Source organism: Grammomys surdaster, unplaced genomic scaffold, assembly GCF_004785775.1.
Source record: "Grammomys surdaster isolate TR1022 unplaced genomic scaffold, NIH_TR_1.0 277, whole genome shotgun sequence".
Taxonomy (NCBI): Eukaryota; Metazoa; Chordata; class Mammalia; order Rodentia; family Muridae; genus Grammomys; species Grammomys surdaster.
This window is the reverse complement of record NW_021604718.1, coordinates 973,421-987,608: the sequence shown is the minus strand read 5'-3', so window position 1 is coordinate 987,608 and position 14,188 is coordinate 973,421. Positions and strand designations below refer to the sequence as shown.

The 14,188-nt window shown below is 48.8% G+C and overlaps 1 protein-coding gene across 3 annotated transcripts in view; it reads right to left on the bottom strand.

Annotated features, from left to right (window-relative positions):
* The window catches only part of Ilrun (inflammation and lipid regulator with UBA-like and NBR1-like domains), a 67,895-nt gene that overhangs the window by 25,270 nt on the left and 28,437 nt on the right, over positions 1-14,188 (bottom strand). For all 3 annotated transcript variants that reach the window (XM_028777021.1, XM_028777019.1, XM_028777020.1), the window contains exon 3: positions 10,446-10,643. In XM_028777021.1, the coding sequence (XP_028632854.1) occupies positions 10,446-10,643 (198 nt within the window). The remainder of the gene's footprint in view (positions 1-10,445; positions 10,644-14,188) is intronic.

Below are 14,188 nucleotides of genomic sequence, written 5' to 3'. Positions count from 1 at the left end.
CGGGCGGTGGTGGCGCATGCCTTTAATCCCAGCACTTGGGAGGCAGAGGCAGGCAGATTTCTGAGTTCGAGGCCAGCCTGGTCTACAGAGTGAGTTCCAGGACAGCCCGGATTATAAAGAGAAGCCCTGTCTCGAAAAACCAAACCAAACCAAACAAAACAAAACAAAAAAAAAAAAACACTTTGTGTCTAGTGTTCCCATGTTTCTTTGGGTCATCTGGTTGATGATCTTGGTTCCTTTACAATGTGGTGTTCTTCCGCATTTCTACTGGCACTGCTTGCTGTCAAGGCTGTGGCCAGAAGGCACAGTGAGAGGGACACAGCTACAGTCCCATGAGCACGTCCCACCTCGGTGGCCTCTGCATGGCGGTGGCCTCCATCAGTATTCTTTGGTTCCCCCTTACGACTGTATCTCCCTTTCTCCATAAGGAAGCTGGCATTGTAAAACTGGACAGTTCCTGTTCCCCTGCAGCTGAAGGATGAAGGAAGCATTTCTCTTTTAAGATTTATTTTATGTATAAGAGTGCTTATCTGCATGTACACCTGCATGTCAGAAGAGGACATCCGATCTCAACATAGATGGTGGTGAGCACCACGTGGGTGCTGGGACCTGAACTCAGGACCTCTGGAAGAGCAGCAGTGCTCACACCTGCTGAGCACTCAGGGGCAGGAAGTACTTAAGCAAGGCGCCGTGAGCCACTGCATGACACACATCTCAGCGCTGGCTCCAGCCTCCCCACACCGAGGACACGGAGACTCACATATTACCAGATAGGTCAGAAACACTTCATGACTGCAGATGCATGCCTAAGAGGAGAAAGAGATCCCATGGTCCTCAGAAACCGAGATTTACAGTGACAACACAACTGTCACTAATGTTTATACAACAAGACATTCCAAACAGACTTGTTTGGGGAAGCATTTATTTTCTAGAGCCCTGGCCTTCTGTCTGTGATAGGACTCTAGAGTGAACGTGCAGTCAACGCCCTTGCTGCTCTGTGACCTGGACCCTCAACTCTCCTTGACAAAATCCCGCCATGATGCCAAAAAGGGGAAAACTCAGTGAGAAAGCTCAGTCGGAATCCTTAAGTAGCAGCTGGGATGACAGCTCACGGAGTGAGGCCGGGCCTCGTAAGGACTGCATTCAAATCCCCAGGAAGACAAGAGAATCCAGTGGGAACATGTCTCCTCAGAAGTCAGTTAAACTGATGACAGACAGGCTGATGTGCATAGTGAGGACAGGCTGATGCACACAGTGAGGACAGACAGGCTGACACCTAGGGTCATCTCCACACTTCCACCCTTGAGCAGCTGTGGCGCTGGCACATACATCAGTGTACACAGCAAATCAATAAAAACAGAACCCTTAGGAATCCACCTCACTAAGAAGGGTCCACACAGGATAAGCCGACAATTGAGGTGGGATTTCTGCACTAAGCAGTCAGGGTCAGATCTATCTTAATCACAAAAGACCTAAAACTGGCGTTCCCTTAGTGGGTAAAGGTCGTCACCTTCCCGAACTCTCTAATCCTGTGAGGTGGAGACTAGTCCACTTCACTGACACAGAGACTGAGTCGCTGGAAGGTAGCCAGTTACTGCACTCCTGAAATCAACCCAAATGCATCCAAATCCAAATGTGACTCATGTTCTTTCTCTAGTGTAAGAGGAGGAGTCCCCCCCTTCCTCTTCTTCCTCCTCTTCTTCCTCCTCCAAATGAACCAAGTAAATTGTATCTGTTCACTCAGCAGGTACCCCAGACTCTGTCTCTGCTATGGGTAATGTATTTAGCGACGGTTTGTAGACCTTGGCACTCCAGGAAAAGTGCCCACCCACAGAGACAGGGAAGCACATTAGCAGCTTCAGGGTCTGCAGGGAGGAAGGCAGCAGTGCTGAACACGCAGGGTCTGTGGTCCAGGTGCCAACAGTGTAAGGAACAAAACCACTACACAAGACTGATGTACTGGGGCTGGAGAGATGGCTCTGTGGTTAAGAGCACCGTCTGCTCTTCCAGAGGTCCTGAGTTCAATTCCCAGCAACCACATGGTGGCTCACAACCATCTGTAATGGGATCCGATGACCTCTTCTGGTGTGTCTGAAAATAATGACAGTGTACTCATATACATAAAATAAATAAATCTTTATTTATATATATATATATGTATACACACACACACATATATGCTCTTGTATCAATATTCCTCTCTCTACAAAAAGAAAAAACTACTACTGATGCAGGATACTTGATCACACCAAAAACTCTGTGTTATTTACTGAAAAAAGAAAAAAAAAAAAAACCTGTTTCTAGTTGTGGTGTGGCCCAGCCCTTAGCACACACCTTTAATCCCAAACAATGAAGGTAAAGTTAGTTTGTAGAAGGAAGCAGCCATGTTTGAAAGTGATGTCTAATTGAGTGGCAGACAAAGTGACGAATCAGAGGAAGACTTGACAGAACAGGATCGGCCCAGCTCAGAGGCAGCTTTACTGGGACAGTTATAGAGAGACGGGTTCAGAGAGAACAAGCTAGACACAGGCGAAGACAGAATGAGCCAGAGAATGGTAGGAACCAGAAGATTAGAGCAGATTACCAAAGTTAGTATGAGATCAAGCAGAACAATTCAGCCAGAAGCTGAAAGAAGCCAGTTTGAATCAGTTAGCATGGAGAGGAGTTGGGGTCAGAACAGCTGAGTTGAATGCAGTTAGTCAGAGTTCAGAAAGATCTAGAAAGGACGAGCTTATTCAGGAGCAAGTCTCAGAGGCTGAAACATCTAGGCCTAAATTACATTGTACTGAGGCTAGAAGCTTCCAGGACGAAGCTAAACTAGCAGACGGAGGGAGGAGCGTGCCTCTGACAACACAGTTACTTTATGTACGGACACTGTGCTAATGCAGCGTCTGGATGAGCATGGCTCCACAGGCTCCTTAGTACAACACGTGGTTCCCAGTTGGTGGAGGCACGGGAGCAGTACTGGGGGTGCCCCTTGTTGGAGGAGGCGTGTCACAGGGTGGGTGCAAATTTGAGGTTTCAAAAGACGAATGAGATTCCCAGTGCACTTGCTTTATGCTGCGTGTGTGCACGTGTGCGCGCGTGTGCGTGTGCGGCATCAGCACTCTCCCTCCTTCCTCTCTCTGCCTCATGAGTGCAGATCAAGCTCCCAGCTCTCCTTTAACTATGTATAGAGGACTCTTTAACACTCTGAAACTATAAGCAAAATTAAATATTTTATAAAGTTACCTTGGTCATGTGTTTTAGCACAGAAATAGAAAACTAAGACAATAGTTACTAGTAATCCAAAGGATACACTAACTATTATTATTATTATTATTATTATTTTTTTTTTAAAAAAGACAGGGTCTCTGTGTAGCCCTGGCTGTCCTGGAACTCACCCTGTAGACCAGGCTGGCCTTGAACTTACAGAGGTCCTGCCTCTGCCTCCCGAGGGCTGGGATTAGAGGCATGGGCCACCATTCAGTACATATTTCCAATGTTCAGGAATTACACAAAACATTTTTATGTAACTTATGAGCTAAACAGGAAGCCTCTAGGGAAATGTGAAAACCTCTGTGAACTGAATGAAAATGCAGGCAGTACAGTTTGAAAGCTGTAGGACAGAGCTGGAAGCGAGCGAGGACGGCGCTCCACACTCCACACTCGCTCGCGTCACAGGCGTCTGGGAGACTAGACGTGAGCCAAGCAGCAGGGATAATATAAAGAGTATACAGACAGGAAAGGAGTAGGCCACACCCCTGTAGTTAAAGCACAGTGGAGGGTCAGTACTCGGAGTCAGCCATGACTGACCACACAGCGAGCTCCAGGCTACATACCTAAGACCCTGGGTGAAAATAACAGCAAGCCAGAGACATCTGCAGAGCCAAAAGGAACCCAAGTAAAAGTCAAGAGAAGCAACCGACACCCCTTTGAAAGGGCCAATACAACTGACAATACAGTTTTTTTTATCAAGGGAACATTAGGAAGAGAGGGTCCCACAGCACCAAGGATTGGGGGGGGGGATTCGCCACCAGATCCACGTGCTACAGGGGCAGCAGGACATGGTAGCTTACACTTAGCTGAGGAGCCCCTGTGGAGTCAGGAACACAATAACAACCCAACATCTCCAGGCACATTGTTGTACACCTGCAGGTTCTGTACAAGAGGAATAGTAAGGTCTATACACTTTCTTTTCAATGTATAGTGGCCTAGTACAGTGCACAGGGCATCCACATGAGAATCAGACAATAAATATCTTGCAGGAGTAGATTTCCCCTTCCACTGTGTGAGTCCTGTGGACTCAATCAGACCCTCTGGCTTGACGGCAAGTACCTTTACCTGCAGAGCCATCTAGCCAGCCCAAGGTCGCTCATCAAAACTTGGAATAGCTAGGCATGGTGGCACACCCCCTTAATGCAGCACTTAGGAAGTAGGTGAGTCTGTGTGAATTTGAGGTCAACCTAGTCCACATATTGAGTTCTAGGCCAAACAGAGACACATGGAGAGCCCCTCTCTCAAAACAAACAAACAAACAAAACAAAACAACAACCCAAAACAACACAACAGTAACTGGCTCAGGCAGGAGGATGTGCTGGGAAGCAGCCTTCTAGGCCCTTTCCTGTGACAGGCAGGCTCTCATCCCAAGCCCACGGATACTCTGCAGCCCCAAAGGCTTGAGGCTTGGCAGTCATCCCTCCTCAATGCTGCCTGGGCTCCTCACCTCGCCCTAGCTCCTGTGGAGGCACTAAGTACTCTGTGGGTGCTAGGCTCCACCATCCAGGCCTCCACAAGGCCCACCCTAGGCAATGGACTGCCTGCTGGGAGAAGTCCATCTTCTCACTCGTGACTACAGGGCTGGCATCCCCTGAGCACTCTGCAGGATCTCCCTAGGCCTTCAGCAATGTGGTCACTGGCTTCTGAAACTACAAGGAAGCATCAGCCCAGCCAGGTCAATCCCAAGGCCCCATCCTGACCTGGCAGAGCCACAGTCCCAGCTCCTGTGGAGGTAGACAGGAGCCTGCCCCACCCTATAGCCTAAGCAGGCTGCAGCAAGAAAGACAGCAGCAGAGGCTGGAAGAGTTCCTCCTTTCTTATCACATCACCACACCGAGCTGTTCTGACTCCACAACTGTGCCTTGCACCAAGTGGAATAGAAAGGCCGCCAGTGCTGTCCTCCTACCATAGAGACTGGTCCAGTGTACCAGGAGTGCTCTGCCCTACAGAGTGAACCGTTAACCAGCCACATAGGGAAATGACACTGTGCTCAGAGAACCCGACCGCATCTGTGTCTATGTGGCTGCTCATCCACAGACTGCTTGCAGAGGACAGAGGACAACCTGTAGGGCTGGGTTCTCTTTCTACTGAGGGAGCCCAGGGATGGGACTCGGAGCGTCAGGCTTGGTGATGAAGGCCTTTACTTACAGGGCCATCTCAGCAGCCCATACTAAACACCTTCAAAGTCCTCAAGTCAGTCTTGGCTCACATATAAGGTCCCTTTACTAAAGGCTTCTAATTTTGAAATATAAAAAAGAGAAACTATGAAAGGAAAAACTGGCTTAGTGCCATTAATTACGCCAACGCCTGACTCAAGCCTTCTACACCATGTCAAAATGAAGGGCAAGTAAGACTCCCAGGCAGCCAGATGAGAACGAGGGCAGAACCCACAGTCTTACTCAGCAGTCACTACCTCTGCACAGGAGGAAGCACAGGCTTACTCAGGACAAAAGGAGAAGCAAAAGACAAAAGCTCAGGCCAGGGCAGAGCTGAGTGGACAGGTGCACACCCATCTCTATGCGTTTGAGGCTAGCCGGGACTGCACAGTGAGTTACAGGACAACCAGGTCTATAAGAGGCCCTGCCTCAAAAACAAAACAACCTCCAAAACCCAACCCAAAAAAAGACAGAGCAAAAAATGACCTGATTTCTTGTTGAAGTCTTTTGCACTGTTGGGGAAACCTACAAAAGCACTATGTGGTGTGTGTTGGCCACCATTACAAGGCAGACTGCGAGCCGCCTTAGCTCAGTGATCTGATCCCACCTTTAACCTCAAGGCTAGCAGAGGTCTCTAAGGTAACAGTCACATCCTAAGCAGTAACTGAGGAATAGAAACTGCATGGAAGACTCAAGCTCTCAGATTAAGCTCCAAGCTCATGCACTGACTCAGATGAGAGGCCCCCCAACAAGCACGAGCTGCTCTGTGCAGGCCTTATGATATACTGCCACATCCCGTCTGTGGGAGTCTAGTGAGCCTGACCTGTCTGTGGGAGCCTAGCGAGCCTGATCTGGAACAAGAATACAGAAGGTATTTACTAAGATGTTCCCATTGCAAAATAATCCAACAAAAGTTTGCAAGCACTTAAATGTGAACTCTTACTTCCTGGCTTGTACTACTTCATACACTGGGGAAACACCATGCACTCAATGTACTCATTTAGCAGGGTAGATAACTGCCCACGAGTCAGGGCAGCTGGGTCTACACGTTGAGTCCAGGACAGCCAGGGCTACACAGTGAGACCCTACCTCAACACACAACAGAACAGAAGCAATAGCTCCTAAGTTAAAAGGAAGCCACCACTACCTTAAATCCAGAGCCCTGAACTGCAGTGCTGCACAGGCTGCTTCTCTGTAACAGGGGTGGAGTGGGGCATACACTTTCCATCTTAGCACTCGAATGCAGCAGCACAGTGGCTGATCTCTGGGAGTCTGGAGTCAACTTGGCCTACATAGTGAGTTTCAGGAAAAGTTCAGAGTACACACAGAAATCCTGTTTAAAAAACAAAAACAACCAAACCCTCAAAACGTTGTGCCTTCTACCAATCCCAGTGGGCGGGGCTTTGGTGTTAGTGGAAGCAGGCACAGAGAAAAACGACGCTGACCTCATCCAGCGAGGCTGCTCAGCCCAGGACAGTGAGGCTTTTGATGATTCCAACTCAGACACACGAGTGTGCTGCTAGTCCTGCCCCCCCCACACACACACAGACGGTCACTGCTTCCTAAAACTTGTCTCTCCACAGAGGTGGAAGCTACGGACACACCCATCAGCAGCACTTCAGAGAGTTCTCTGAAATCCCGCACTGGTTTCTTTCTTTTTTGTTATTGTTAACCTTAAGTATACTTCAAATATTTTTAAATATTTTTGCAACTGTGCTATAACGACACCCTTTCTTCCTCTACTCTCTGCAGCACAGCCATTTCACACACTGCCTCTGACTTACATGTGGCCGGGTATAACCACCTGGTGGAGCATACCCGACAGCAGGCTTCCTCGTCTGAATCTGCAACAGCCAGTCTCAGAAAAAGACTTAAGGATTTTACATTTCATTTACAACTTTAATTCTTCAGACGAGTCTCCCTAGTTGACAGCAGCATCTACCAAAACAAAACTGTGCTCTGGAGGGTTGCTCCTGACCCTGAGCATCCTACGGGACGATGTCTAGAGAACATTAAAGGGAATCTGTATGCCTGAGAAGACAGCTTAGAGGTTAGAAGCGCTGGGCTTGGTCCCAGCACCCACATGGCAGCTCACAACCATCTGTACCTCCAGTTCACGGAGATCTGATGCCCTCTTCTGGCCTCTCCAAGTACCAGGCACACATGTAGTGCACCTATACACATGCAGGCAAAACACTCACGTACATAAAAAATAAAATACAAATGTAAGGTGGAGGTGGGGTAGGAGAATAAACATCTTTAATCCCAGCATTCAGAAGAGAAAAAGGAAGGCAGATGGATCTCTGTGAGTTCAAGGCCAGCCTAGTCTACATAGTAAGTTCCAGGACAGCCAGGGCTATGCACTAGGACTCTGTCACAAAAACCAATGAAACCTAAAGACAAACAAACAAACAGGTCTTTTTTCCAGAAAGAACTAAAATGACTATACTTATTTAAGGTATGCATGTGATGCAGGCATACCACAGCACCCCAGCATGCACGTGGCCGTCAGAGGACTCCTTACAGGAGCTAGTCCTTCCTTCACAAATGTGGATTCTGGGTACAGAAACGAACTCACCACTGCAGGCTCTTTCTGCACTGAACCATCTCACCGGCTGAAAAAGACAGATGTTCTGAAGGAGGGGTTAACGTGTAAAAAGAAGCCCAGAATGAGGGCCCACACGTTAATCCTGCCATGACCAACCTCACCTTCTGAATATTAAGGAAAATACGCTGCTCCTCCCTCGAGTTGCTTTGTCAAAGGAACAAGACAAGTGTATGTTATATCGACTTGTATATACGCTTACACTGATGTATTCTCATCTAAAAACAATCATGTTCATTTTAAAACTTTACTAAGCTGCAGTATGTGTGAGCAGTGCAAAAATAAAATATAGCCAGGTGTGATGCCTCACACCTGTAACTGTAGCACAGGGAAGGTACAAGCAGAAAAGGATCACTGTAAGCCAAGGCCAGCCTGAGTTATATAGAGAGGTCCAGGCCAGCCTGGGCTACACTGAGAAATCCTGTTTCAAAACAAAACAAAATTCAAAGACTCCGGCATATATACCTACACATAAAATTAAGTATTTTTAAGAAGGAGTTGAGTACCAGCCCGGGTTATATGCAGAGTTATAATAGCTTGAGCTACATATATATTACAGCCCTGCATATAACCCGGGCTGGTACTAAACTCTGTTTAAATATATTTTATTTCATGTGTAGATATTATGCTCCCACCCTAAAAACAACCTAACTATAAAAGAGAAGGCGTGTGGAAGAGCGGGGGGCGGGGGGCTCACTAGCGAGTGCTGCCCAGCATACAAGACACCCTGGGCCTTATCCCCAACGCAGGGAAGGAGGAAAGGGGAAGGAAGGGAAGGAGAAGTGAAAAGCTGAGACTGAGCAAGAGGTGGTGCCATGTGCCAGAGCCCTTACAAGTTGGAGGCAGAAGGGTTACAAGGTCATTGGTGACTCTCGGCTACACCAGGAACCCACGCCTGTCTCAAAAGGGAAGGGTGCCAGAGCAGTGGCTCACACCACCATAAACTCGGTCCCAGGGACCCAGCGCCCTCTCTGCTCTCTAAAGGCACTGCGTGCTGGTTGTGTACATGCATTCAGGCAAACACCATCCACACATGATGATAAAATGACTTAAGAGAGGGACTGGAAGGAAGCAGGGGATTTTCCTGGACGGGAAGGAGAGCAGGAAGAGGGAGGGAACGATGGTTGGTGATGGTGTCAGGCCATGAAGAGGGCAGTGGTGGCACACGCCTTTAATCCCAGCACTTGGGAGGCAGAGGCAGGTGGATTTCTGAGTTCGAGGCCAGCCCGGTCTACAGAGTGAGTTCCAGGACAGCCAGGACTATATAGAGAAACCCTGTCTCGAAAAAATAAAAAAAAGAAGAAGAAGAGAGCAGAAATCTTCTGGGAAGAAAGGTTTCAGACAGTGAGGACAGAAGGGAACGAGGACAGACTGTGGTGGGGATGGCCAGGCTGTCAGGAATCTGGCTCCATGACAGGAGGCACAGGCAGAGCAATGATGACATGTAAGCACTGTAAAACACTCTTTCTACTATGAACTCTTTCAGACTGCAAAAATATCTAGTTTCCATGGGCTGACTATGAGAACATGACTTCCGGGATAAATGACATAAAGGCCCCAGTCACTCCCAGACCAGTTAAAAACTCCCTGAAGGGCACAGGGTAGAGTGGAACCAACAGGAACTGGCTTGTGACTAAGGAGAGAACAAATGACCAGTCCCAGGTTTTGCCAGTTACCAAGGAAGGTTGTTGGTAGGGAGCTAAGATTTTTTTACAGAAAAATTTAAAGTCCCATCCCATAGAACATCCAGGTGTTCTGCCCGTGATCAGTTAAAACAAAGAGGTGAAGCTCTGAACACAGGCCCTGGCCACAGAGGGAGTCTGCACACACATCCTGTGCCCACAACAAGGAACGCAAGCCGCTGGCGCCACAGGGCAGATGAGGTCAGCAGGCCCAATGACACTTGCCTCACAAGGTAATAACTGAAGGGTAAGATGCAGGGAACAATGGAGGATGGCTGCGAAGGCTGCTGCTCGCTGACTGCACGCTGCAGCGGGGAAGCACGGCCTGGAGAGTGACAGGAGAATGCAGGGTGCAGCACTGTTTAAAATGGGGGCAATAATGGAGGAAGGAGGTGCTAGCGGTCAGAAGACAGCACATTCTGTGCACTCCTGGATCTCCACGACTTCATGTCCGGGGATGCTCATAGCAAGTCTGCAGCCAGTCTTCTGGCAGCTCCTATGGGACTACACAGTAAGGCCAGCACCCAGGAAACAACTGTTCGCAATGGCAAGCGCATCTCACACAGGCCACTAAAGCTGACACTTGTAGGATAAAAGGAAGCACCCTAGGCTGGACCAGTAGATCACCAATGTCACACCGTCACCGCACTGTACTCAGTGGCTCGGCGAGGAGCGCCTGGAGCCTACGAGGTGCTGCCTAGCTTAGCCCTTTGCGCTGGCTGGCCTGAGGACACACTCACTCACCTCCGTAGTAGAGCCCCGTCGCGGTGCACATCCGCCACTGTCCCTGGTACATTCCTGCTCTGCTGGGGCTGCACATCTGGACGCTGACATCTGCGATCTCTTGGGGCTCTAGTGACCTCACCATCACCATGTTCACATGTCCAAACTGGTCTCCCCCGACATATTTAAGACAAACTCCTGGAGGCCAGGCCTCTGCCCCTAAATTCAAACAAAAAAAGAAAAGGAAAAAAAAACTTAGGCAATCAGTCTACTGCACTGTAGTTTCTTTTCACACTGTGGAAGAGGCCTCTTGCTATCCATATGAATGAGGAGGAGGATAGCGGAGGAGGAGGATGGTGATGGTGGTGGTGGTGATGATGATGACGTCTCGTCTCCTGTCTGCAGCATCGAGGACCGGGAGGGTGGGGGAAAGCCAGCTGAACAGATGACGTCAGCTTCACCTTGGAACTCCCGGAACACGAAGAAATCCATCCCCTCACGCTGTCCTTGTGCCCATTCACTCACACACATGATCACGGACTTTAAATCAATGTTTTTAAAAGAGCAATTGTGAAAAAAAAATATCAACCTGTGACCAACAGCCTGCCTTTATAACCTGTGACCAACAGCCTGCCTTTATAACCTGGCAAACTCATTCTTAAGATCTGTGTCAGGTGACCATGCTCACTAGAATAAGCCCGAGAATATCCATGGAGAGGAAGGCCGAGCCCACACCTAGGACAGACTGCTTTCACTGCTAAAAGAAAACATGTGGCCACTTTGGCTGGAGTTTTTAAAGTACAAGCATGGCCAGTTCCAGTGGGACGTGCTTGTGATAGCAGCTCTCAGGAGGGTGAGGCAAGAACATTCTGAGAATGAGGCTAGCCTGGTCTACCACAGCAAGATCCAGACCACCCAGCTACACCTTAAGACTTTGTGTCAAAAGAAGGAAGGGAAGGAGGGAGGAAGGGAGAGAGGAAGGGAGGGAGGAAGGAGCCTGCTCCCAGTGTTTCCTAGAGACCAGAGGATAGACGGTCACCATCCTCACTCCAGACCCATGCTTCTTGGACAGGGCAAGAGGCCAGTCTCTCTGTAAACAGCTTACTTTCTAAGCACAGGAACCTGAGTTTGAGCCCCAGAATCCATGTACAAAAAGCTGGTAGAGGCTGGGAAGGTGGTTCAGCAGTTACAGGACCTGCCCAGAAAGCAAGATGACTAACATTTGAATCCCCTAACCCAGGTAAACGTTACTCAGGCATGGCAGCTCTCCTGCAAGTTCAGTCTTAGAAGAGTCGGAATGAATACTCAGAACAAGTTAGCTACCAAGGAGCTAAGATGTGAACTCAGGGTTTGGCTCAGAGACCTGCCTCAAAAAGTAAGGTGGAAGACCAGTGACTAGATCCCCAACATAACCTAGGGCCTCTGTCAGAATGTGTAGGTACATGCATAGGCCCCCGTAAACACTTGTGCACACTTACACAGATATGCACACAGAAACATGCATAGACACATGCATCTACAGCAAACACATGACAGTATTAATCTGAAAGGCCAGACGTAGTCATATGTGCTGGGACCATCAGTCAAGGTGGAGAGGACTGGGGACCCCTGGGCCCTGCTGCCCTAGCCTACTGGCAGGTCACACTCAGTAAAGGGCTGTCTCCAAAACACAGCAGACAGTACATGAGGCTGTCCTCTGGCTCACAGGCACACACCCCGGTCATGTTGCCCAATTTCATACTTTCCTTCTGGGATCCTTAATTATAAATTATGCAGGGGCTCAGAGACTGTTTAGGTCTCTGGCTCAAACTGAGGGAAAAGTCAAAGCTTGAGTGGTCTCCACATAAGATGACCCGTGGTCCCAGGAGCAGCAGCAGCAGCCAGGGTGATAATGCAAAGGATGGGAGTGGTGACAGAGGTTCAGTGGCCATGCTTTCCTCTCTGGTAACTCCCAAAGGTCTCATGTGGCAAGTGCTCGTGTGGAAACTGCAAATGTGTAAATCAGAATGATACGTCTATACCCCGACCAGACAGTGCCATAATATATGCAGCAGCCATAGACGACTAGGTGTGCTTGTCCTGTGAACTGTCTCCAACATGCACTCAACGCTACTGTCTCTTTTTATTAACACTTGTGGGGGTTTTTTTGTTTGTTTTGTTTTATGTTTTGTTTTGTTTCAGACAAAGTTTCTTTGTGTAGCCTTGGCTGTCCCAGAACTTACTGTGTAGACCAGGCTGGCCTTGAACTGAAAGACCCTCTGCCTTTGGCGCACTGGGACTAAAGGTGTGGACGCCCATGCCCAACTAAGATGCTCCCTCTTTTAAAAGTGGCTCACACCCACCATCCCAGCAGTGAAATAAGTGAATCAGGAGGACTGCTGCGGTGTCTAAGGCAAGCCTGGGGCACACTGTTCGCGTGAGGAGTGAGGAGTGAGCTCTCTCCCAGCCCCCACGCGGCAGGCAGCTCACAGCCCTCACCTCTAGCTCAATGGGATCTAACACTGTTCCAGCCTCCTCGGCTCAAGTACAAACCCACACTAAGACACACATCCATGCATCATCTAAAAATTAAAATAAAAACATTTAAACATAAAAAGAAACAACAATAAAATAACAGTAACTTCTGCCAGCAACCAAAGTGGCACAGGCCCTCCAGAAGCTCAGTTAAAAAAGACTGCTGAATCCCAGGGGTTCAAGGCCAATCTAGGCAGAGTAACAAGGCATTAACACATAAGGACTGCCAGCCAATTGCTGCCTTAACAGTCTAAAGGGCAGCTAGGGCTGGCAGAGGGGCAGCTGGGACACTGACATCACACGCCAATGCTGTCCTCCACTGGGACCTGGCACAGCTTATGCTGTAGGTCAAGAAAACAGTGGGCGACGTCAAGTGCCTTAGGAATGTCAGTCTCATTAAAGACAGGATTCCAGGGGAGACAGGTGCAAATTCACAATCTCTGTCTCTGTGTCTGTCTGTCTGTCTGTCTCTCTCTGTCTCTTGCGTGTGCGCGTACACACACGCGTACGTACGTACACACACACACACACACACACACACACACACACACACACTGTAATAAAGCAATGTCTGTTAGCACAAAAGGGCCAGCAGGTCTGTTTTGAACTTCTAAGAAAATATGATTAGCCAAGACTACAAGTGTGAGACTTGGCTGTCTTGGGCAGACAGGCCTAAATGGCTGAGACCCAGCGCTTACAGGCCGCACAGAGCAGTGGACTGTGACATTACTGGGACAGAGGAAGGAGTAACATCTAGGGCTACTAGCTAGGGCGGCCCTCCTGTGGACACTCCTGCTAACTGTCCCTGTCTGATGGGTCGCATGAAGCAGCTCTTGAAGAAGTAGAAAGAGGTGCCCACCCTCTTGAGAGTCTAAAAGGACTCCAGATTAGGTCTCCAAGACAAACTGGATAGGCCTGGAACACAAGGACTCCTCGTGAGCTCTATGACCTTGGAAATTATGCTCCATATTGATTAAGGTGGCAGTTCTCTGTTATCACAAAACAAACCAATAAAGCAGTCAACCACCACCCTGCCACTGCCAATCTTGAGACTACAGCATCAGAAAAATCAAAACAAAGCCATCCAGTAGCTCTAGAAAGCTTGGACATGACCACAGGTCTGCGGCTAGAGGTATCTGGAGATGTCTGGAACACGTGTGTGTGTGTGTGTACAGAGATCTCCTGTGTACGTGTGGATGCAGGCCCTGTCAGTGTGCGTGTGTGTACAGAGATCTCCTGTGTACGTGCGG